The 25,486-nt window shown below is 34.7% G+C and overlaps 2 protein-coding genes and 1 pseudogene across 2 annotated transcripts; 1 reads left to right on the forward strand and 2 right to left on the reverse strand.

Annotated features, from left to right (window-relative positions):
* Positions 1–4,266: 4,266 nt before the first annotated feature.
* LOC114383848 lies at positions 4,267–11,070 on the reverse strand (annotated as a pseudogene).
* Positions 11,071–12,985: 1,915 nt separating this feature from the next.
* On the forward strand, positions 12,986–23,825 carry LOC114385459 (DEAD-box ATP-dependent RNA helicase 1-like). The gene is made up of 11 exons (XM_028345545.1): positions 12,986–13,197; positions 13,866–13,908; positions 18,953–19,135; positions 19,251–19,360; positions 19,476–19,663; positions 20,067–20,173; positions 20,244–20,943; positions 21,150–21,337; positions 21,608–21,812; positions 23,112–23,217; positions 23,561–23,825. The coding sequence occupies exons 3-11, from the start codon at positions 18,963–18,965 to the stop codon at positions 23,635–23,637; spliced, it is 1,854 nt and encodes a 617-aa protein (XP_028201346.1). The 5' UTR covers positions 12,986–13,197; positions 13,866–13,908; positions 18,953–18,962; the 3' UTR covers positions 23,638–23,825.
* LOC114385460 (UDP-glucose 6-dehydrogenase 1) lies at positions 15,671–16,476 on the reverse strand. Its single transcript, XM_028345546.1, is given in 2 exon segments — positions 15,671–16,018; positions 16,020–16,476. Coding segments are annotated over 2 exon segments (477 nt in total). The 5' UTR covers positions 16,244–16,476; the 3' UTR covers positions 15,671–15,765.
* Positions 23,826–25,486: the final 1,661 nt, after the last annotated feature.

A 25,486-nucleotide genomic window follows, 5' to 3' on the forward strand; every position in this document is an offset into this window, starting at 1 on the left:
GCAAAAATAATTTGTATATTATAATTAATTTTAAAAAAATTATGTAAATAATTTTCATATTAATTCATGAAATTTAATTAAAAATTGATAAAATAAAAATACAAATATGTAAACTATTCAAAATAAAAACATATAAAATAAAATTTAAAATATTTATATAATAAATATATTTTAATTATAAATTTTTGTAATTTAAAAAATAATCATAATTTTTAATTAATGATACATAAAAAATAATTTTAATATAATTAAATAAAAAAAGTAAATATGTTAATGATTTATTGTCTTATTTTTAAAAAAATAATTTTTTTTTATTTTTAAAAATATAAGAATTAAATATTTTGATTTAAAAAAATATTAAAAGTATAATTTAACCAATAAAAATGTAGTATCATTTTATAATAACTTTTATCTAAGAGAAAAAGTGTGTATAATAAAAATAAATATAATATTTATTGGTGGATATACCAATGCAGAGAAGTGATATTTTTTGTAAGAGTTATATAATAAAAAAATTAAAATGGACTCAGAATTTTGCTAAAGAAACTAATTTTGTTATAAATATTAAAATATAAGTTGAAAAGTGTCTTGAAATGTGATAACATTTACTATGTATAAGAGTGCACTATTAAAATATTTAATTTTTATATAATAATATTTACACATAAGTTAGTGGTTCATGTTTAATAGCTAACGAGTGGAGCAATCAGTAATAATTAAATAATAAGATTAATTATATATTTTTTGTCTCCCTATAACTTGCAATATGTAATCTTAATTTGGTTTCTTTTGTTTTACTGTGCATATTTAGTTCCTTAAATTTTAAAATTAAGTCATTTGTATTGTGGTTATATTAGTTGACCATTCATTCACCATTTGAGACATTTGAGAATTCCTAGTTGAAGAATAGAAAGACAGTTTTCTCCTTTATCCTTGAGACACACAAGTATAAGAAATGCATTTAAAGGGAGGGTTTTCTTTTATGATTAAAAACAAAAATTGACTATTAAATCTGAAAAGAATTGTTAATATTAAAATATGTAATTAATGTGAATTTTTTCATAAGTCACATAACTTTTTTTTAAGTAGTCTTATTTTATGTCATTAAATTTTAATTATTTATATATGATTGTATCTCCTCATCTCACCCTTAAATAAAAAGTTATCTCCACTCTTACATAAAAAAAATTATCTTACTAGATATGTCTCATGTGGGTGTGTTACATTGAAATAATTATTTTAGAATTTAAAATATTGATACTATAAGTAAAATTTATTTAGAATATAAATTGAGTGTTATCTATAAATAATTAATATATGGTTGGTAAAATTATAATTTCTGCCAATTTGTTTACACCTCTAAAATATAGAATGGTGGACAACTCTTTTTAGAAAAATAAAAATTACTCTCCCTTCCAATCATCAAATCATTTGTTTATAATTACGATTCAAATACACTTTTAATATGTCAACCAAAAAATGAAAGGGGGAGCTAAACAAATATAAGATCGATACAAAGCTGGCGTCTAAAAACTAAATTTTAATAAGGGTATCAAATATATGACATAACAGACTCAATGATCCCAAATGAGTTCTGATAGTGTCAAGAGAATGCAATCATAACAAAAATCTCTCAGCAAAAAGTAACCATAACAAAATCTCTCAGCAAACCTGCCTTAGGCGCAAATACATGTGACAAACAATTAGTTGTGTTGCTGAAGTTGATGTTGTTGTATTCGCACCTGCACCTAAAATTGAAAAAAAATTAAACAACACATTAGAATTCCAAATAAAGAAAAAATAATAATTTTGAAATAAAGTATAGGAAATTAAGTCCTTAAAAATAACTTAAAAGAAGGGACACTAGCTAAGAAAAGAAAGAAACAAAAAAAAGCCATCTTCATCTTTTAACCAACCAAAAACAATTCCATAGCTCTTCTGCCATTTTCTACACTCCATGCATATATATAAAGGCAGATTCGGTACATTTTGAGCACCTAAAAACTATCTTTAATGGCAAGTCGTTATTATATTGACTTACCCTTTATAACCCTGCAAAGTAATTATTGTATTTTGTTCATTTGTATGATTAAACTTTGAGTATATACATTACTTGAATTACGGCATTCTACATCGTAAGATCTATAATGGGGTGCTGGAGAAGGCACATTTTCCTGTTTGGGATTCTTTTAGAAAGAATTTCTCAAACTAGGACTCTTCTGAAAGTATTTCCCAGGGGGTGTCCTTTTTCACGTAACTAGCCATGCATGGTGCCAGTTCTGATGGCGCCTTCAAGCTGGACGAGGCACGTGGCCACGAAAACGCCATTGTCAGCAGCGTTTTCGCTTTTGTTGAGCTGGCTTTGGAAGCGCCAGCAGCAGTGGCGACTGCAGTGCAGGCCCTAGGTCCTTTGGAAGCGCCAGCAGCAGTGGCGACTGCAGTGCAGGCCCTAGGTCCTTGTTGCAGTGCAGAGGCTTGCAGGGAAGCGCCAGTCATTACAGCGTTTTCACTTTTGATGCTTTGGAAGCGCCATTGGTACCTGCCATTTGCATGGAAACGCCAATGGTGATGGCGTTTGAAGGTGTTTAAATACCTTCGTATCTCAGAGTCTTCTACATTTGTTCTGAGCTTTCCTTTTGAATATCCTACTTTCGTTTTCGTAGCTTAAGCATTTTGAATATCTTGTGGTATGAAGCACTTTCGTTTAAACATTCTGCTTTCGTTTTGGCAGCTGTAGCATTTTAGTTGGTTTGAAAATTTCTATGGGATGAAGCAATTTTTTTTTTTAAAAAATTATATTAGCTTTTATGTTTTTTCTTCAGCGCTTTCCCTTTGAAGATTTTGTTTTCGTTTTGGTAGCTTTGGCATTTTGGTGGCTTTAGAAATTTATGTTGTATGAAGCATTTTATTTTTAAAAAATTATATTAGCTTTTATGTTTAAAAGGCTTGTTAGTGTGTGTTTAAATGTCAAAAATAAACAGAAAAATTGTGTAACGATGTTTATTTGAAGAAAATATTTTGAATATGAAATTTGTATTATTTTTTTAATTAAATTAGGTTGGTGTTGATGAACGTATGAAGTTTGAATAAAAAAAAAATTATAGATGATATTTATTTGAAGTAAGTATTTGGAGTACGAATTTTTTTTTTAATATGAAGTTGTAGTATATTTTTAAATAAATTAGGTTGGTTTGTTGGTGAGTTAAAAATGTAGAAACGTTGAATTCGAAAGTGTTATTTGATGCTTTGTTTTTCCTCGTACTACAAGTATTTTATTATATTTGTAGTAATTTTGTAATTACCTTTTTCCATTTTAAAGTTATTAATGACTATGTTGAAATTGTTCATTTTTTATAAGTTTGTCCCATAAAATTAATTTGAAGTTAATTAAATTTTTTTAAAAGAGAAATTGAATGTGAAGTTCCAATAAAGAGATCTTTTGTGATTAAATTTTATTAGTTTTGGTTAAAAAATTAAGTTTTACAAAATCGTTTGTGTTATTTAAGTGTGTTGATGTGAAATTTATTTAAAGTTAATAATTTTAATTACATCTTGATTAGTTTAAAATTACTACATTGAAATTGTTAATTTTTTTAAAGTGTCTTAATGTGAAATTGATTTTAAGTTAATTTATTTTTAAAATTGTTTTATTTTGAAGTTTCAGTAATGACTTTTTGTGATACCCATTTTGTAATTTATTTGATGTGTTCAAATATTATTTTTGTAGGTACACGATGAATTCGGTTATAACAGTGTTGTATTTCAATGGAAGGGTATATGAAAACAATGATGGTGTAATATTTGAAGGCAGTAAAAAAGCGATTCAGATTAAACGTGGAATTAGTTTCAATGCTTTGAAGAAAAAAATTGGAGATAAGGTAAAGTTACAAAATAATGAAATTATTTCTGCTATTAGCTGTAGATTTTTAGTGTCAGGAAAATATATTGCCTTGCAAATTTGTGACGACGAAGACATTGAAACAATGTTGGAAAGTTTTAAACAACAAGACCAAATGTTAGTTCTGGAATTGTACATAGAAAAGGATGTGGCTGGTGGTTCAATGTTTCATTCTGCCAATTCGCTTACATCATGTGGAAATTATTTATCTAATGATGAGACACAACCGGCAACAAATATGAGTAATTTACATATTGACGAAGATGGTGATGATGATGATGATGATTATCTTGTGTCTAACTCATACGTTGAAGAGTCTTTAGACGAAGATGACAGTGTTGACGGTATATCTGACATAGACGATGAAGTCACCAACATTCCTCAACCAGTAAGAATTGTTCACCCAGCAGAAGGTATAATGTGTTGTATAAAAAAAATTAGACAATACATTTATTATTTGATGACAATTGTATTCAATGCTAAATAAGTATTATTTGATTTTTTATTTTGAACTGTTAGGTGCACAACGAATTGAAAATCCATTTTGGAATGATGCCTCACATTATAGCAATATCAACTGGACTTATCCTGATGAGGAGGACATTTGCGGTTTGGAGATGCCGTCAACCTTTAATGTTGGCCAAGAATTATATGTTGGCATGGAATTTGATAGTAAAGATGCGGTAAAAAATGCAGTCAAACAATATGTTATGAAGGTGCATCAAAGCTTCAAAGTTGTTGAAAGCAAAACGAACAAGTATGTGGTTTGTTGTGTGAATAAAAATGCAGAGTGTCCTTGCCCTTTCTATATGAGGGCAATTATATCTAAAAAAACAGATACGTGGAAAGTCACACAATGGGGTGGACCACACACATGTCTGAATATGACCATGACACAAGATCACGAGAAACTTGATTCAGATTTAATTGCCACTTGTGTAGTAGGTACGTATTTTATGTTCATATTATGTTCATTTTTTTAATTATCATTTAAATTTTGTTATGTTATTGACAGGCGTGATCAGAGAAGATCCATCAATAAAAATTTCTTTGATTCAAGAGAGGATTAACAGTGAATTTGCGTACAAGGTGTCGTACAAAAAAGCTTGGTTGGCGAAACAGAAAGCCATTGCAATTGAATATGGCGATTGGGATGAGTCATATGCGAAACTTTCGTCGTGGCTAACACACATGCAAAATCATTCTCCTGGATCATATTTTCAAGTACTACATGACGATTTTATCGTTGGGAATACGGTTAGTCGCGAACACCGTCAGTTTCATAGAGTTTTTTGGACTTTTGGGCAATGTAAAGAAGCTTTCAAGTACTGTAAGCCAATCATACAAGTTGACGGCACACATTTGTACGGCAAATACCGGGGGACCCTCTTAATGGCCACATCACAAGATGGAAATGGTGGCGTCCTTCCTCTAGCATTCGCGGTGGTTGAAGGTGAGACGTTGACAGCGTGGTCATGGTTTTTGGCACACTTGCGTGAACACGTCACTGATAAGAATGGTATTTGTCTCATATCTGATCGACACGCAAGTATCAAGTCCGTTGTCGCTAACGAAGCACTTGGTTGGCAACCTCCCCACGGTTATCATGTCTATTGCGTGCAACACATAGCAAGCAACTTCAATCGAAAATTCAATAACGCCAAACAAAAAGAAATGTTGAAGAAGTTGGGTAAGATTTCATATTTGATGGTCACGTTTATTTAACTTCCCTATATACTTAAAATTGTTATTGATAACTAATTTTATGCATCCTACACTCCTTGCAAGCACATTTTTTTTATCAAAATTTAGAAAAATTTCGTGAACTAAGTCCAGCCATAGCAACATGGATTGATCGCATTTCAAAGGAAAAATGGACGATGACTTATGATAGAGAAGGACGTCGATATGGCCACATGACAACCAACCTCTCAGAATGTATCAATAAGGTTTTGAAGGATTGTCGCAACATTCCCATAACAACCTTGGTCAAATCAACGTACAGTAGGTGTCGAAAGTACTTTGTTGAGCGTGGCCGCCAAGCCCAGAGACAGTTAAATGAAGGCCAAGTATATTGTTCAAAGCTTGTTAAAGAACTTAGAAAAAATCAAGAACAAGCTTGTTCGCACATCGTTCGCGTGTATGACATCCACTCCACAAGGTTTGAAGTAGAGGAGACCTTCAATCCTATTACGCAACGTGGCGGACAAAAGTGGGCAGTTAACTTGAACGATCATTATTGTCAATGCGGAAGGTATTCTGCGCTTCACTATCCATGTTCACATATTATTGCAGCTTGTGGTTACGTGAGCCTGAACTACTACCAATATATAGATGTTGTTTATACAAATGAGCACATGTTAAAAGCTTACTCCGCACAATGGTGGCCTATTGGGAATGAAGCGGCTATTCCTCCTTCTAATGATGCATGGATACTTATCCCTGACCCAACCACAATTCGTGCGAAAGGTCGGCCAAAATCAACAAGGATAAGGAATGAGATGGATTGGGTCGAACCGTCTGAGCACCGAATAAAATGTAGTAGATGTGGAGCCGAAGGGCATAACAGGCGTCGCTGTCCAATGCAATCTGAGCGTGTGAGTTGTTCAAATCATTGATTTATGTATGTTAGCCGAGTGACTTGAATTTGTTTAAGTTCTCTTCAATGTATTGAATTTGTGGGGTTGAATACATTTGTTAGTTAAAAACATTACTTATTTTGGTTTGTGTGCAATAGCTATTTGTAGGTTTCAATGAATTCGTTACTTAAAAACACATCCATACACCCTAACACTAAACCCTAATCCTCAAACCTAACCCTAAGCCCAACACATTAAGCTCCAACCCCAACCCACCTAAACCCTAAGCCCAATTCACTAAACCCCAAACACCTAAGCTATAACCCTATCCCAACCCCAAAGAGTAAAACCACTAATCTCTAACCCTAACCTAAACACCTAAACCCTAACCCGTAGCACTAGGAAACAACCCTAATCCATATAATACATGAAACCTAACCCTAATCCAAACCCTATCCCCTAATCCAACCATATCCCTTAACTCCCTAAGCTATAACCCTAACCCAAAACAACTAAACATTAACCTCAAGCACTAGGAAACAACCCTAATCCATAAAACCTAATCCTAATCCAAACACCTAAACCATATCCCTTAATAATAGGAAACAACCCTAATCCATATAATCCATGAAACCCAACCCTAATCCAAACCCTATCCCTTAAATCCCTAAGCTATAACCCTAATTCATATAATCCATGAAACCTACCCTTCAACCCTAACCCTACCCCTAAATCATAACCCCCCCCCCATAAATCCACACCCATAACCTCTAACCCTAAACCCAAACTCACAAACCCTAATCTTGGTCTCCGATTTCTCTTATTTTCCTTGCTGTTAGGTAGGTCTTATAGTCATTCCATTTTTTCCTTCATCCTTTTGGTCTTCTTGTGAAGTTGAATCTTTAGTATTTAAAAGGCAATAACAACTTGCTTCGACTGACGAGGGGATGTTGTGCACTCCACTTGTGATGTCACGTCTAAGAAGTGTTCCTTTAGCCTGGGATTTAGGGCTGGGAAAAATTATGGTCTTCGTGATAAGTGTAATTGAATTGACTATGAGGTAGTGGAAGCAAGTTGTGAGTGAGAGTTGAAGGCTGATTTGGATGAGTTGCTCAATTGGGTGATGGTGGCTCGTGCTACTAAGGATTAAGGCAAATAGGCTTTTACCTTGCTGGGAGGAATAAAAGTATTTTCTCAAGATATTGTTGAGAAAAGACATTGTTGTCCTGAAAAATGTTAGGAAAAAGACATTTGTAGCGTACTTAGTGCCCCTCAAGAATTTAAAGCATGGGTAATTTTTTCTTAGTTAACTAAAATGGACAAAAATATCTTTGTACTCCAAAAGGTCATTTCTGCTTTCCATTGTTTGGTATCGCAAGTGTATAATATCACCAAATAATAAAATTTACCATTCTCCATTGTTTGAAAAATTTACCATTTCTACTTTGAATGAAAATTGATTCATCGCTACTATAAAAATGAACTTCAATTACGATTCTACCCAATAGTGTATTTTTGGAACAATTGTAGTTATAGTAGTTTGTTAGTGTACACCTTCTAAAAACCCTAATCCAAACCCTAAACCCATAAAACCCTAATACAAACCCTAAACCCTTAAACCACTAACCTCTAAACCTAACCCATAAACCCCTAATCCAAACCCTAAACCCTTAAACCACTAAACTCTAAACCTAACCCATAAACCCCTAATCCAAACCCTAAACCCTTAAACCACTAAACTCTAAACATAACCCATAAACCCTTAATCCAAACCCTAAACCCTTAAACCACTAACCTCTAAACCTAACCCATAAACCCCTAATCCAAACCCTAAACCCTTAAACCACTAAACTCTAAACATAACCCATAAACCCCTAATCCAAACCCTAAACCCTTAAACCACTAAACTCTAAACATAACCCATAAACCCTTAATCCAAACCCTAAACCCTTAAACCACTAACCTCTAAACATAACTCATAAACCCCTAATCCAAACCTTAAACCCTTAAACCACTAACCTCTAAACCTAACCCATAAACCCCTAATCCAAACCCTAAACCCTTAAACCACTAACCTCTAAACCTAACCCATAAACCACTAACCTCTAACCCTTACCATAACCCTAACCCTAATCCAATTTATTTTTCCTTTGTCTACTTTAGTTTTAGTTGTAAACTTGGTTAATTATTATAGTTTGATGCGCCACATAAACTCTATACATTAGTAAGGCATTAGTAAGGCATAATAAATGAGATGCGATAGATTAATTGTCAAAATCAAATGTCTAACAAACAACAACAAAATTACACAGATACATCAAAATCAGTCATTATGGTGTCCGTGATGTCGTGAAGATGTGCCACATGGTCGATCCCATCTTCGCGCTTGACGATCAGGATTTCTTCTGCCGCCGCGTTGTCTCCCCGCTCCTGCTTGCTCAGCCTCTGCAGAAAACTCCTGACGCAAATCAACACCTAATAAGTCGCCCATATCAGGTATTGCTCCGGGTACATTCCATTGCGGAGCAAATGGGGCGTTAGGTGTTGCCATGGGGGCATCGTGCTGCTGTGAATGAGTCATAGTGGGCCATGAAAAATGAGGTTGTGTTTCCGCAACACCACCGAACGAATGTGAGGTCTCAGAAGTATCAGTATGATGACCTGCAAAAGGATATTGATACATCTGTGAAGGATATTCGGAAAATGTTGCTGGCGTGTAATACATTCCATGACCACACTCCATCATTTGTTGGGAATATTGTTCCGCTTCAACAGGCTCCCTTCGTCTGCCTATGCCCCGAGTTTCAACACTTGACTGAAGAATGGGAAACTCTTGGGCTGGGAATTCACGCTTTGATGCTGGACCATGTGACACTAGTTCAGTGATTCTCTCTTGCTCTTCAGATATAATTGCTAACTTATCCACGTAAGGCACAAGATCATCAACCGTCCACGTGTTCCTTCCTTGTGGTGACACCATATATTGTAAAGTCTCCACAACTTCACCCTGCAATTAGTAGCGTCAACAAATTAATGCTCATGCTTAAGAAATTAATTAGAAGTTAAACATTGAAAAACAGATAAATACCAATGCAGCTGTGTTTGCATTGTTTGGGTCGACAAACATCTTTGTTTTACACCTATACCACACCATGTAGTCCGAGTTATAACCCAGTAGGCCCTCCTGTCGAGGATAAACGTCGACCCTAAACTCTGCTCGATTGTTCCACTGACCAATGATTGGGGCCAACAGGTGGAACCAATTCTCATCTTGTTTGCCTTTGAGCGTTATGCCATGGAGATTCTGCGGTTGCGAAGGACACCCGGGAATGGGTTATTGCAATCCAAATTGTCGTAAAACTCTATCGGGTTGGTGCCACTCAACAACATGGAAACAAATCAGTGGCACCATCGCAAACCAGGCTACACCTCCAACCACACAAATTGGAGGCAACGCTGCCATCACAGTTGCTGTGTATGGCTCCCAGACAAACTGCATATAACAATACACTTGTCAATTTTCAGTCAAACATAACATATTAAAATTCCATTTAAGCATTACATTACGATGTTCTTACCTCATGTCGTTTCATCAAATCCAATTTGCGACGGAAAAGTCTAAGATCATCATTGCCAATATGCTGATTTCCACATCGCAACCACCTACAATAAAAATGAAATCATCATTGTCAACATGTTCCATCATTAAATATTTTATCATTCAAACCTATTTTTTTAAACGACAAACCTGTGTCCGAGTGGTTTATTTTCTATGACGGGAGGCGTCCTCTTTGGAGCTAAGGTCGTGCATCGTTCCCATGCCCACATTTGGATTAAGATGCACATACCTCCGATTGATTTAACTTTGTAATCGGTGGCGCTGCACATCTCTCTATATAAATACGCAAGCACGGCAGGTCCCCACGCCTACGTGCTGCACTGTTCAAAGTCACGTAGAAATTGTAGGTACCTTAAGGAAACTCTGCTACTACTTTTGTTAACAAAGAGGACACCTCCTATGAATCGAAGGATCCACGCACGGGTAAACCTTTGTAATTGGTCAACGTTACCCTCATCAATATTTATGTGAGAAAAATGGTGAGCCAACCAACTTAATTTGACGACACTGCCTTCAATTTCCCCTTCCTGTGGTCTGACTCCTAATAATTCTTCACACAAGTCGGCCCAAACAAGATTAGTTGAACCAATTAATGGTGCTCCGTCACTACGCAAACCTAGTAAAACTGACACATCTTGGAGAGTAATGGTAGCCTCTCCGCATCTCAGGTGAAACGTGTGGGTTTCGGGCCTCCATCTTTCAATGAACGCACTAATTAAGGCCGCATTTATCTTTAGGTATCCCATCCTCATGATCCAATAAAACCCACATTGCCGAAGCAAAGGAACAATTTCCTCCGGTATTTGTTCTTCACCTTGATACGTCGGGACTGCTCGGCTGATGTGTAGTTTTCTGTCTGGTTCCCCATTCCAAACATGTTCTGAAACATGCTTGGGTTGCATCCACAACACGTCACTATCAATTGGACCAGACCTAGTTTGTATACTTGATGAGCATGACAACGAAGAAGCCATTGAGCCTACAAAATAAAATATAATACAATTAATTGACAATAAAATTTATACATTAATTATACATACACAAATTAAGTATATTTACACAAAATTAATTAAAATAAATAAGAAATTATATTTTTTAAATTTCAATAACAAAATATATTATACAAATAACCTAATTCATATATATTCTATAAATAAATTAAATTACAAACAAATATAAATTTAAATATATAAATTAATGACTACAAATAATTACGCGTAAAATAATTTAACATACAAAATCAATAATTTAAAATACGTAAAACTATTCTAATTTAAACATAACATATGAAACTGATAATAATAACTAAAAGTAACGTAATATAAAAAATTTAATTCTAACCTAATTTAAAATTACTAATTTACACTACATAAAATTATTCTTAATCTATCATAACAAATATATACAAAATTAATGACTTCAAATAATTATGAGAAAAATAATTTAACATACAACATCACTAATTTAAAATACCTAAAATTATTCTAATTTAAAAATAACATATGAAACTAATAATAATTAAAATTAAAATTAACATAATATAAAAAATTTAATTCAAACCTATTTTTTAATTAATAATTTACAATACATAAAATTATTTCTAATCTATCATCAAATATTTAAACTAAATGTAATCTACCATATACAAAATTTAAACTAAAGCTAATCTAAACTTAATACGTTATGGTACCTAAAATTATTCCTAATCTAAAATTATTAAATTATGATACCTAAACCTATATAAAAAATTTCAACTAAACTTAATCTATCATATAAAATTATTCCTAATTTATCATATAAAAAATTATTCCTAATTTATCATATAAAAAATTTAAACTAAATCTATTATATCCTATAACATTAAGAATTCAAACTAAACTATACAAAATTATTATCTTATACTACCTAAACTATACAAAATTATTATTATTATTTTACACTACCTACCTAAATTATACAAAATTATTATCATCTTACACTATCTAAACTATACAAAATTATTATCTTATACTACCTAAACTATACAAAATTATTATTATTATCTTACACTACCTACCTAAATTATACAAAATTATTATTATCTTACACTATATAAACTATACAAAATTATTATCTTACACTACCTAAATTATACAAAATTATTATCTTACACTACCTAAAACCATTATATTATCAGAATATAAACATCTATATAAATAAAAATATACAAAAGATTCAATATATAACTTACAATTTTTTTAGAAAAATGGAAGAACACAAGCAAACAGCACCAACCAAGCAAGAAAAACACCAACCAAGCACTCTCTCTTCACACAATATCACTCTGCAAACTCAAAAACGCAGGCTAAAATTTGAAGGCCAAACAGATTTTATAGAAGAAGAACGAGGCGCCAATGGCACCAGCGCCTTCAGGAGGCAGGAAACGCCAATGGCAATGGCGTTTCCCTGCACCTATGGCTAGCCCTGCACTGCTGCTGCTGCTGCCTGACGCTGCTGCTGCTGCCTGACCCTGCTGCAGTCAAAGCGCTAACGGGAATGGCGTCTTGCAATTCAAACGTGAAATCGCCAATGAGGTTTGCGCTTTCCTCCAGAACTTGCCACTTGTCGCACATGCATGAAGTCGTCAGTTCTGCTGGCGCTTCCCATGCAGGGTACGTGCAAAAAAAGCACCCCTAGAAAATATCTCCAGAACAACCCTATTTTGGGAATTTGTTTCTAAAAGAACCCTAAACAGGAAAAATTGCCTGCTGGAGAACCATTTTATTTGTAATTAAAAAAAAAATTTAATTTTCACGTCATTCATTCTAGTGGTGACAGTCTTATAATTAGGTACAATGAAGTCAACGATGGCTTTTGACCTAGGAACCCTCGTAGTATTACAAATATTAAAATTAAACGAGGTAAACCCGCGGCGCGCCTGCATTCCCTCAGTCTGAGGCACTTTCCTTTGTTCCTCAGCCATTCTCTCCGTCAAGCTTTTTACGTTGTGTCCCTGAAACTCACCCACATTGTGTACCTCAAACCCTGTTGTTTCTTGTTATTAGGTTACAAGCCATCGAAAGTGGTTGCACGCGCGCATCCGTACTCACCTCGTGAAACAGGTAATGTCGACAACCCTGACTCTATTTCCGGTTTAATTGTTGATTTCTTATTCTACCTAGCGCAATGATGAGGTTTAATCTACCTAGCTAGTTGCGGTGTGTTTATACTGTTATGGCCACAGTAGCATGATGAAACCACAAAACAACCCGAGTAACTCGAGCTCTAGAAGCCATTAAGGATGATACCAATTTTCCATCAGTGTAATTTCCAATGATGAGGTCAGCCTTGTCTTCCATGAAGTCAAATCTAGTCTCGCTCTGTTGTTTGTATGAAACATAGGTGGTACTGTTACTGACCCTATTTGATTTGAAGTCATGCCCTTGTGTTGTGTCTTGTTTATGTCTTGAAGATGGGTCTCAAGCTTTGTGTACTTGCTGCTTAGAACTTGAAGCATCATTCTTAGAGTGTTGTTGTCCTCTGTCAGTCGTTGTAACTCAGCTTTAATAGTAGGAACCTAATCATAAAAGAAGCAGTGTTGTAAGCTTTAAGAGTTAGCTACATATGGTTTCACCCTGTAGGTAAAATGTTCAAAAGAGGAGATTCATGTTCAATAAGCTTTTGTGGTTATGGATTCATGTGTCTTATAGTTTGTTTTACATTCAATAAGGTTTTGTGGTTATGGATTCATGTCTCTTATAGTTTGTTTGATCAATATTTGTATTTGTAGGCTTCAGTTTGTAGCTGCAGAGAAGGAGGCTGTTTTTTATCAGGTGCCAGAATATTTATGTTTGATATTATTCTTATGCATACATTAAATTAGTCAATATTGTATTTATATTTGAATATCTTCAGTATTAATTACTTTGATGCATACATGTCTGACATGGCAAGTAGTTGGCACCCCTAATTAAGAAATATATTGTTGCCACGATCATCAATATTGCAAACAGTTGGGTGTCTCTATGATAATGAAAATACAGGTACCCACTTAAGGTTTTTGAGGCAACTTGATCCCGAGCTAAGATTTTGTAGGTAGTTTGGACCCAATTAGTACCCATTAGAAGTGCCAAAGAACATCCTCACAACATCATCTTGTTTTATGTGACTTAATGTATATTATAAAGTGACAACTAATCCTAATTATTGATCCAAGACTAATTTGTAGTCGTTTGTATTGATTAGTAATCGCCTTAACGCCTTTGTCCTTTAACGGACCTATAACCTACAGCTATGAATATGAAAACTAGCTTCACAGTCAAGTATCTTCATCTTCATCCTAAAATACCATTATTGTGATAACATCTCTGGTAAATTGAAAATTAGTATTTTTGTAAGTGCTACAACTTAGTCCAATATGTTCTTAGCCAGCCACGACTAGAGTAATAGTTCATTGGAGATATTTTTTTACATTCAACTGTGGTGACATAAGCTATCTTAGAAGGTTTTACTATTACACAAGTTCAAATCCTAAGAAAATCAACAGCACAAAGATCCGAGCTTTACACATAACAGTGGTGACAGAAGCAACCCATTGGTAATGTAAAGGCAAAGTTCAAAACTTCGTCACCAATCTCAAATTTAAATTGAAGGGGAATTCATAATAATTCTCCTAAACCAACTGTATGATAATAAAAGGGTAGGTGTTGATACCTCTGTTCATAAGGAACCATGGGACGGTAAAGACAGCGGTGATGAGAGTTAAACCAATGAAGACATGTTTCTTGTCACCGCTATAGAGGTAGTGATTCAACCTCGACCTGAATCCCCCTCCAACGTTGCTGTTGGATGTTAAATATACCTGTTTTTTAGTATTTGAATGATGAAAATTAGATAAGTGATGATTAATAGGTTTTACTTTTTGAAGCATAGTTTATATTTTCTGTATTAGTACATAGTACTTAGTACCCTACCACAACAATATGAGGCTTCAAATATAGTGATTGGCCTGATCCCAAAATGAAATAGAATGAAAGTTTTTACTTTTTTTTAAACGTAGCTATAGAATGTAACTTTTTTTTTATTGAAGTATCAACACACCATCAAGTAAAAGTGCACTAATTTAAACTAGAGAGATAAAGGAGATGAATGAGGAATCACAAAAGAGAGTATACATGGTTTTGATGATTACACTTGATAACCAACAATAAAAAATTGAGTGAGGTCACGAGAGAGGATATTTGAACTAAGCAAATTTCATTGTGCACGCCCTCACCATCATCCAGCACCGATACTAACAGCGATCTCAACCATCAAGTGCACCAACGGCTTTCATGTCTTCTAAGAAAGCCTTATATGACTAATCAATGCTCTGTAGTGGTGCTGTGTGGCCTACTAGTAAAACGATCCAAGAAGTTTGTTTGTCACAGTCATTTCAACTCGTTTGTTTGTCAGCCAATAGTCCAAAAAGGGACCTACTAGTAGAGGATAAAATCTTATTTAATTATCCCAAATACTACAATACAGCCTCAAGGCAGATGCATTTTTATTTGAATAGTTTATATATGAGCCAGCAACAGGTAAACAACTAACAACAACTAAAGCACGTCTAATGCTTGAAATGATGTGAAAAATATCAACTGGTGAAATGTCACAAAGGATAACATAGTCCTACTCAATATTCATAATCTTCAAGCCTGTTGGGGCATGTTCTTTAGCCATTGCTCTAATGGCCTCCCAATTGAGTACACAATGAATCCAATTTCTCTCAGCTTGTCAACATTCAATATGTTTCTACCATCAAACACAAATGCTGGTTTGTGCATGTTGTCATACACGCTTTGATAATCAATGTTCTTGAACTCATCCCACTCTGTAAGAATGCATATCCCATGAGCATCTTTAGTTGCCTCATAGGCATCTCCAACAACACTAACTTTTCTGTGTAGTAGAACTCATTGGCTGCTGGTCCCATTCTACACCATCCATTGACAAATCCTTTTGAATCTGCTCCTCAGTAACGCATGGATCGTATATGCTCAAGCACGTGTTATCCCCCAATAGTCCTTTGCAAACATCAATTGCAGGAGTCTTCCTAGTGTCACTAGTGTGTTTCTTGAAGGCAAACCCCAGAATTGCAATCTTCTTACCCGAAACCGTGTTGAACATCGATGTCACAACACGCTTCACAAAACGACTCTTTTGGTAGTCATTCACCTTGATCACTTGTTTCCAGTAATTAGCCACTTCAGTGAGGCCATTGCTGTCACATATGTACACCAAGTTCAGTATGTCCTTTTGAAAGCAAGAGCCACCAAAACCAACACTAGCATTTAGGAACTTGGGTCCAATTTTGGTGTTTTTGCTTAGAGCATGAGAAACTTGTGAAATTTCGGCCCAGTGGCCTCACAAAAGGCTGACATAGCATTAATAGATGAAATCCTTTGTGCCAAAAAGGCATTATCAGCTAACTTGGAAAGTTCTGCTGACCACAAATTGGTTGTTATCATTCTGTCTTCAGGCACCCAATGAGCATATATAGCCTTCAGCTTTTGGATTGCTTCTAAACCTTCAGGGCATTGGCTCCCTCCAATGAGAACCCTATCAGGGTTTAGAAAATCTTGAATAGCAGTTCCCTCAGAGAGAAACTCAGGATTTGACAAAATTTGATACTTGATGCCCTTGCTATTAGTATTATGGCATAGAATTTTCTCAATTGCCTCAGCTGTTCTAACTGGGACAGTGGATTTCTCAACAACAATTTTGAGCTTGAACCAGCTCTCCACAGACCTGTTTATACATGGTCATAGTACCGCTGCAGTTGAATTTATTCATATGTGACACCCCCCCAATAATTCCTTTTGACTAAAAAGAAGAAAGCTACCTGCTGACGTTGTGCAGAAGCAATGAAATCAAATGAATGGAGGCTGATAGTTTCAATATCATCTCTGCAGTTTTCTGGATTTTCTTCTTCATTTTTGGTAGTATTTTCAAAATAATCCCTACGACTAGATGATTGCAGACCAATATAACAAATGTCTGAAATTGATAAAAACCGGAAATTCCTTAGAATTATAGGTTCAGTTGAGGATGAACTAATTGCAGACATTTGTCTGCCAATGCCAGCACCATTGTCCGCTTTGTTTACTTTAGTGGACACGAAGTACCTTGGGCTAGTCTCTGTTGGAGGGAAAAGAAAAAAACTCAGAAATTATCAACTTCTTTCATAAAGATTTAATTCAAGACCCCTAATTCTATGAAAGCATCATCCAAAACCAATATAAGATGGTCACACAATCAGGGCATAGGTGCAGACATCAAAATCCTGAAATGCAAGATCTTCAATCATACCATAAGAATGAGAAGATGAAAAATCAGCCAACTTGGATATAATTTTATCTGAGACTACAATATATAAAGAGAGGGGTCTGAAAAGGATTCATACCCTGTTTAAGTTAGTTTGTATCCACCAACCATAGGAGAAGAGACAAAATTAGCCTTATCCATAGTAGTCTTTGCCAATAAATATCTAATGTATTTGGACTGAGTGAGTAGAAGACATAGTGCTGACTTAGTGTACTTAGGTTCATGCCAAGTAGGATTAGGTAGAGCTGACATAGTGTTCTTAGGTTCAGCATGAGTGACAAACAAAGTTGGTTTTATAATACCAACTTTTTCCCTTGTATAGATTGGATGAGTATTATCAAGTCTGACCAGTAAAGTATGAGATTTTGTATTGGAGTGCACTAAAGTAGGAGGTGCTGGAGTAAATATCACCGGATTAGAACATACCACTGGTTGAGATGGTAAGTGATCAGTATATGCTGGTAGAAAAGTAGTTGCTATTGGTTCAGGACTAATTGAAGAAGATGGAACTTCATTTGTGGAATTAGTCCCTAAAGTAGATGAAACTTCATCTGTGGAATTATTTCCTGTGGGATGAGAAAAATAACTGCCACTGTTCCACATAGTTGCTTGATTTCCATATCCGCTGCTGTTATGGTAACCTCCGGTAGTCTGATAATCAGCAGAATTGTAATAAGTGCTTGAATAACTTGCGGATCCAGCATAAGACCCGGTATTCTGAAAGGAGGAAATAGGCTGATAAGGAGCACCTGTGTTTTGATATGCTCCTACAGGCTGTGAATAGGTATGATTAGGTTGCTGCTGATAGTTGTTATAGTAGCCTGAGTATCCCATGCTGCCATAACCATATGGATTAGAAGAACTTCGGTATGATGTGTAAGCATTGTAATCTTGGATTACATTAGCTGTTCCCAAATTTGATGAATTACCAGCAACTGATGATACATTTTGACAATCTTGAATGCTTCTTCCAGGTGGCTGTGGATGCTGATCATACTCAATAGTTTGGATTAGAATAAACTCCATTTCCTGTAGAGCTATGAACAGTCCATGGCGCAGCTTCAGTCCATGGATTAGTGTATCATATTTTGCACCCCTGTTAAATTCATATTTTATAATTTATAGCATTAAATTTTTTATATTATTTTGGACTGTTAATATATTATTAATTATTTACTCTAAATTTGAATAAAGGTATGTCAGTAAATCGAGTTGAATGTCCATCCACTTATAATATACAATTTTACATTATTTTCAATCATAAATTATATTTGAATAATTTTAAAATAATTATTTTAAAAGTCAACAAATATTTAGAGACTAATCTTATTTATAATTTAGGATAAATTGTAGTCGAAAAAATGCAAAAAAAATAAAATGAAATAATAATTAAGTGACAAGGTATGTGCAATGTAGTGTACACTTGCTAATTTTGATTTTTGAGTCAAAAACCTTGTTTGCCCTAACCATTTCACATTCCCCAATTTCCCCGGCCGGGTTGGTGTTGAGCAGATAGAGAGAGATGAACCCGCTAACACTAGTGAAGCGCACTCAGAACATCAATGCCAGAGAAGCTGCACTTGGCATCGGCGACCAAGCCTCCTGGCACACCAAGTACAAGGATTCCGCTTACGTCTTCGTCGGTGGCATCCCCTTCAATCTCACCGAGGGTGACCTCCTTGCCGTTTTTGCTAAGTATAACAACTCTTTCCTCTTCCATTTCAATTCAATTCATCAACTCTTTTTGCTTTTATTTTATTTTTAACATTTTTTTTAAAATCTGAAGTATATGTTTTTTTTTATTACTCAGATATGGAGAGGTTGTTGATGTTAACCTAGTTAGGGACAAAGGTACCGGAAAATCCAAGGGTTTTGCGTTCCTTGCGTATGAGGATCAGAGAAGCACGAATCTTGCTGTGGGTGGGTTCCTGTTCTATGATTTTGTTATGTGTTCTTTTTAATAGTTTTTTTTTTTGTGTGTGTTTGTGGATGCATTTGTTGAATTGCGTTTTGATGTTTGTTTTTTGTGGCTCAGATAATTTGAACGGGGCACAGGTTTTGGGGAGAATTATTAGGGTGGACCATGTTGATAAGTATAAGAAGAAGGAGGAGGAGGATAAAGAGACAGAGCAGCAGAAGAGGGAGGCGCGTGGCGTTTGCCGTGCTTTCCAAAGAGGTGAATGCACTCAGGGAGCTAGCTGCAAGTTTTCTCATGATGAGCAAGTAAGATAAGCATTTCATGATCATGTCACAAAGTAATTTGATTTTTTTTTTTTGGTATATATATTATGTTTTTAGATGTGTATGCTTCGTGTGACTTGAAAACTTGAGCATTAGGGTTTGAGTTTTTGTAAGGTTTAATTGAAGTGTTCAAATGCAATACTTTTTGGCTTATTGGAATGATTTATTGCTCTTTGACTCTTTGATATCGTGGGAGTGGGATTTTGGTATTGACCATAGATTGTAGACCATAAACTACAAATAGAGCTGTATTTTATTTTAGTTAATATTTTTGTTATTTGTTAAGGTTGTAGTCTTAGATATGTCGTTGGTCACATAGAAGTTTGGTATTTCAGCTAATAAGTTGTTCATTAGTAATAATAAGATGCTATGATACTAACAACAGGCATGCCTTATTCATACACTCGCGGTTCTGCCATGGATGCGTCACCCTGTCGACATCACTCGCTGTCAAGAACTTCCTGTCTGTAGTGTTCCTTTGATGAAACGCAGGTACACCTCCACCCATTAATTTCAATTTCGCTATCTCATCTCAAATTGATTAGTTTCACTTCACAACTAGGTTACAGTCGGTACTGGAGGAGAATATGGGAATCTCGAAGCTATTCCCGGTTCAGGTCGCACTTTGGCAAGAAACGGTTGGACCAGGTGACTTTGAGCGAGACCTTTGCATAAACTCGCCCACCGGAAGTGGCAAAACCTTGGCCTATGCTCTTCCCATCGTTCAAAACTTGTCCACCGACACCGGTGGCCGCCTCCGTGCTTTGATTGTAGTTCCCACTCGCGACCTTGCTTTGCAGGTTAAGTGCGTCTTCGACACCCTTGCATCACCGCTGGGTCTCCGTATTGGCTTGGCTGCTGGTCAATCTTCACTTCGCCACGAGCTTTCTAGCCTCATTTATCTACCTGGAGAAGACGACGGTCCAGATCCTGGGTTTTTGTCTCCGTTGTGGTTCCAAAGCAAGGTCGACATATTGGTAGCGACCCCTGGAAGGCTAGTGGACCATGTCAACAAGTTGTCGTTGAAGCATCTTCGTTATCTCGTGGTTGACGAAGCCGATCGATTGCTACGCGAGGACTACCAGTCCTGGTTACCTACTGTGCTTAAATTAACTCAGTCTAGGCTGGCAAAGATAGTTTTATCTGCTACATTAACTCGGGACCCAGGAAGGCTTGCTCAACTTAATTTGCATCACCCTTTATTCCTGAGTGCTGGGAAAATGCGTTATCGGCTCCCAGAATATTTGGAATGTTACAAACTGGTATATGACATTGCATAGGGTTTTTGTTTCTTTTAATTTACAGAGGGTGTGATTGGGATATGATTTTGAACCTTTTTCACGGTAAATTTGTCATGCTATTATATAGCTAGCTAGTTTTATTTAATTCTTCCTTAATCTGAAATTTTTTAGTTTCTACCAAAAAAGTTCCCTTATACTGTTCTATTTATAATTTTATTGTTTTGTAGATCTGTGAAAGAAAGGTCAAACCCTTGTATTTGGTTGCCCTTTTGAAATCCCTAGGAGAAGAAAAATGCATAGTTTTCACAAGATCTGTGGAATCAACACATCATCTCTGCAAATTGCTAAATTGTTTTGGTGATCTGAAAATTGGTATCAAGGAGTTTTCTGGTCTAAAACATCAACGGGTAAGAAGGTACGCTTTGATTAACTCTGAACAAATAGTAAATGTTTTAAACTTTGTGCTGAATGCTCTTTCTTGTAGACTTGACATTATACAAAACTTGTTCTGAAAGAACTTTTTCATCTTTGGATGAGTAGCGTGTTTAAAGTTTAGACTAGATTAACTTATTTTATGTTTGAAAAAACTTGTATTAAAAAACTTTGAAATAAAAATGACTGGTATCCCAAATTTATTGAAAATTATATATGCTGGGGTTTTGACAAAAAATGTTACTTTCTGCAGCAAGACAGTGGGTGAATTTCGGAGAGGGGAGTTTCAAGTGCTTGTATCTTCTGATGCAATGACTCGTGGAATGGATGTTGAAGGGGTAAGAAATGTCATTAATTATGACATGCCCAAATACACAAAGACGTATGTTCATCGAGCTGGTAGAACTGCAAGAGCTGGCCAGACTGGGCGTTGCTTCACATTGATGTCAAAAGATGAGGTATGAAGTCCTTGTCTCACTCATGTTCATTGTTTGTGCAGATCCAGCCTTATGCATTTGAGCCAAAGAAAGAAGCTACAATGAGTTTGTAATGACTACTAACTAGCAGGATTGAGAATAGCACAATATAGGGCTGTGGCAGAATGGAGCGGCCCCTCACTGCAACGGGGGCCCTCCGTAGCGGTGTAGTTCAGTGTCACAGATGCTTTCCCAGATGGAATACCGGGAGTCAGGGTGCTATTGTATAGCTCCCATGAGTGTTGTGATTGTGACTTAAGACATCCCCTGAAACTTTTCTGTTGCCACAGTTACTTAACTCCCTAGCTCCATCTCCCATCTTTGAACAACAGAAAAGTTAGGCTTAGGGTTGTGGCATTTGGGCCATGGGGCAAACACTTTTTTTTTTAGTTTTGGACCTCTATTTGAGTCTAGTTTAGCTTTCTTTTTTTTAAATCATTGTTGGACCAAATTGGATCATGGAGGTGGTTGGAACATCAATGATGTTTGAATCTTGGAATGTCAACTTGTTGGGTGAGCCTTTACCATTAAACTTTGTTGCATCTATGGTTGACAGCTCAGCAATGGAGCTAAAGCAGAAGGGATGTACCGAGGCAGTCATGATGATTAAATTTATATGGAGTCCACCTTTGTCCCTCCCACCACTGAAGCCGTCGGACCTCAATTTCCATGCAGGGACAGTGGGTCGTTCCCAGTTAAAGCTACAAGGGGTGCAGTTGTCTTCCAGCAATTAGAGAAAACTTGAGGAAGTTTCAGTATAATTCCAGTTTTCAAATTCCAACCTTGAGGACAAGAGTGATTGAGGGGTGTATTTTTAGAATATAGGGATAAGGGAAAGTTGATTAACATAGTTAGACTATTAATAAGTTAGTTACTATAGTCAGGATATTGATCAGTTAAGGGGTTAGTTAGTTAGTTGGGGTTTATTAGATATAAATAGGGGAAGAAGAATAGGAGAGAGGGAGATCTTTTTCTCATTTCAATTCTTGGTTCTTAACAAATACATTAAATAATAAAAGTAATAATAAAAGGTCAAAATAGCAGCCATCCCGCTATATCAGTACTTTCTGTTTTGGCTTGAATAATTATCATTCTATTGTTTCTATAGTTGAGTATAGTCTATGACCATTAGGATTTTGTTGATGCTCTCTCATCCCTCTGACTGACTAATTTAATTTATCAATACTAGAGTATGAATATTCTTGTTTTCCCATGTTTTATTTTAACCTTTGAACCTAAATCATGCATCTTAAATTCTTGTCAACTCTTGTCCCATTCCAGGTTGGAGGATTTGAGAAGTTGATGAAAAAGGCGGAGGCCAGTGATTGTTATGAGCATACTGTTCCATCCAGTTTGATTGAAGCGCTTCATAGTACCTACCAATCAGGTAAATATCTTCTAACGTCTCTGGAGATCTTCTAAAATTGTTTTTGATTCCTGCATGAGGAATGAATATAAAATATTACTTTTTTTCGTTGAGAAAATCTGTATATTTTTTTTATTCATGAGAAAATCTCTATATTGTGCATGTATCTGGGACGATCTTAATGCTTGATTTTCTTTTCCTTTTTGCTGTTTTGAAGTTACATTGAATGTTTCATAGACTTGGTGTCATGGTTCCATTATACTTGTGGATGAGCTCAATGCTTCTTGATGTTGGTTTACGTTATGCTGTTTTGGATTTACATTAGATGTTTCATTAAGTCTCTGTCATTTTCTATTGTTGGCAGCACTGACAAAATTGAAGGAGAAAATTCTGGAGGCCCGGAGGAAACCAAGGATAAGTCTTGTCAATCGATCAGAGTGAGAATAAATATTCACGAGAATAGTTTTGCCTATGAACGGATATACAAGAGATTCTTTCACTGTATATTTTATGATTTAATTAGAATGATAATATTATGTTTTTTTGGGTTACATATTATTTATTATCACCACTATTTTTTGTTTAAAATAAAAAGAAATTAATATTATGCTACTCGTCTATTTGTTTACTTTCCAAAGGAGGATGTCTTCATTTTATTGTTTATGATGCATTGTTTATTTGGATGATTTATGTGATTGATTTAAGTATCCACACATTTAGCCAGTTAAGCAATTTTCACCAGTCCCGTCATCTTCAATGACTGAGTCACTAAGTTGACAATTTCATCAATATATAGGGTAATGTGGGCCTTGTCATTTCACTGAGACTAACTGAAAAAAAAAAGTACATGGACTAAACATAAAAAAATAACAGAATAATTTAGAGGGACTTAAAGTGAATAAAAAGGGTTTATTGGGACGAAAAAGAAAAAAAAAAAATTCTTATCAAAAGAAAAAAGGGACAAATTTGCAGGCATGGAAAATAAAAAGCCATAAAAAAATATTGTATAATAAAAAAAATTGTTAATAATGATGCATTTTTTCAATCTTTACTTCTTTTTTTTCTTGTTGCTCATGACTAAGATCACTCACTTTATTCCTTCCCTCTTGAAGACACAAAAAAAAAATACACTTTGTGCATAGATTGTATATTATTTATTTTTAAAAAGCCTAAATTGGTGCCTAGAGTGTATTATTTTGTTGCAATGAGTGTGTTAGGGATAAAGAGTAATAGATTGTGAGTGAGTGTTTAAAGTGTTTATGTAATTTGTAAGTGGTAGAGGGTCGGACAAGGAAAAATAAAGAAGGATGAGAAAATGTATCATTCCTAACAAATACAATTTTTTTTGCTATTTAAGAATTTTATTTTATATTAATTTTTGATTAAAAATTATATATTTAAGAGTTAATTTTTTTACCTTCAAATTTGTCACTTTTCTTTTACTTTATAATTTTTTTTTCATTTTTTTATTCCTGTAAATTATTTTTAGTCACTATAAACTTTTTCTTCTCTCTTTTATTTTGTCTATGTAATTTTTTATTTATTTTTATTCCCTCTACTATAATAATAACATGACATTATAGTGACATTATTACTCATGTGATTTTGATGACCTAACGTGTTGAACTTACCAAAGATTTAATGAATTTTATTCATAAAGACTAAAAAGGAAATGCTTGTAACTAATAAGAACTTTTTTGAGAAAAAAATATAAAGAAAAAAAATGTTAAATTCCATGATTCAAAATCTCATTTAAACTTATAAATCAGATATGCATATAATATTAAATAGATGAGACGACTAACATTTTTCAACCACAAGTATCAATAATCTAGGAATTAGTTTATAAATTCAATTTATCGCGACATTGTTCGGTATCATTATTTCAATCCATCATTAATCGAAAAAAGATAAATGCTCTAGTAAAAAAAAATAGGATTAACTAATTAAAATTTTAAAATTTTGAATTTTAGTTTCAAAATAAATTTTTTATTGGTTAAGGTTCATTAACATTTTTTTATTCAGGTTTTAGTTTGACTGTTTATCTGTGCCATCATACAATGATGCGACATTAATTTTATTTGTATTTAGTTTCTACGGATGAAAGCTACCAAAAGTTAATTCTATAGTATTCATATTTTGACGCTCAACACAAAAATCAGCATAACACAAATTCATGTCACGCTCAAATCAGAAAAACCAATAGCAAATAGAATATAATCTTCAAAAACTACTGATTGATCTTCAAGAACTAAATCATGGCATAGTCAAATTGCGAAAACACCATTTT

This window comes from Glycine soja, chromosome 14 (genome assembly GCF_004193775.1).
Source record: "Glycine soja cultivar W05 chromosome 14, ASM419377v2, whole genome shotgun sequence".
Lineage (NCBI taxonomy): Eukaryota > Viridiplantae > Streptophyta > Magnoliopsida > Fabales > Fabaceae > Glycine > Glycine soja.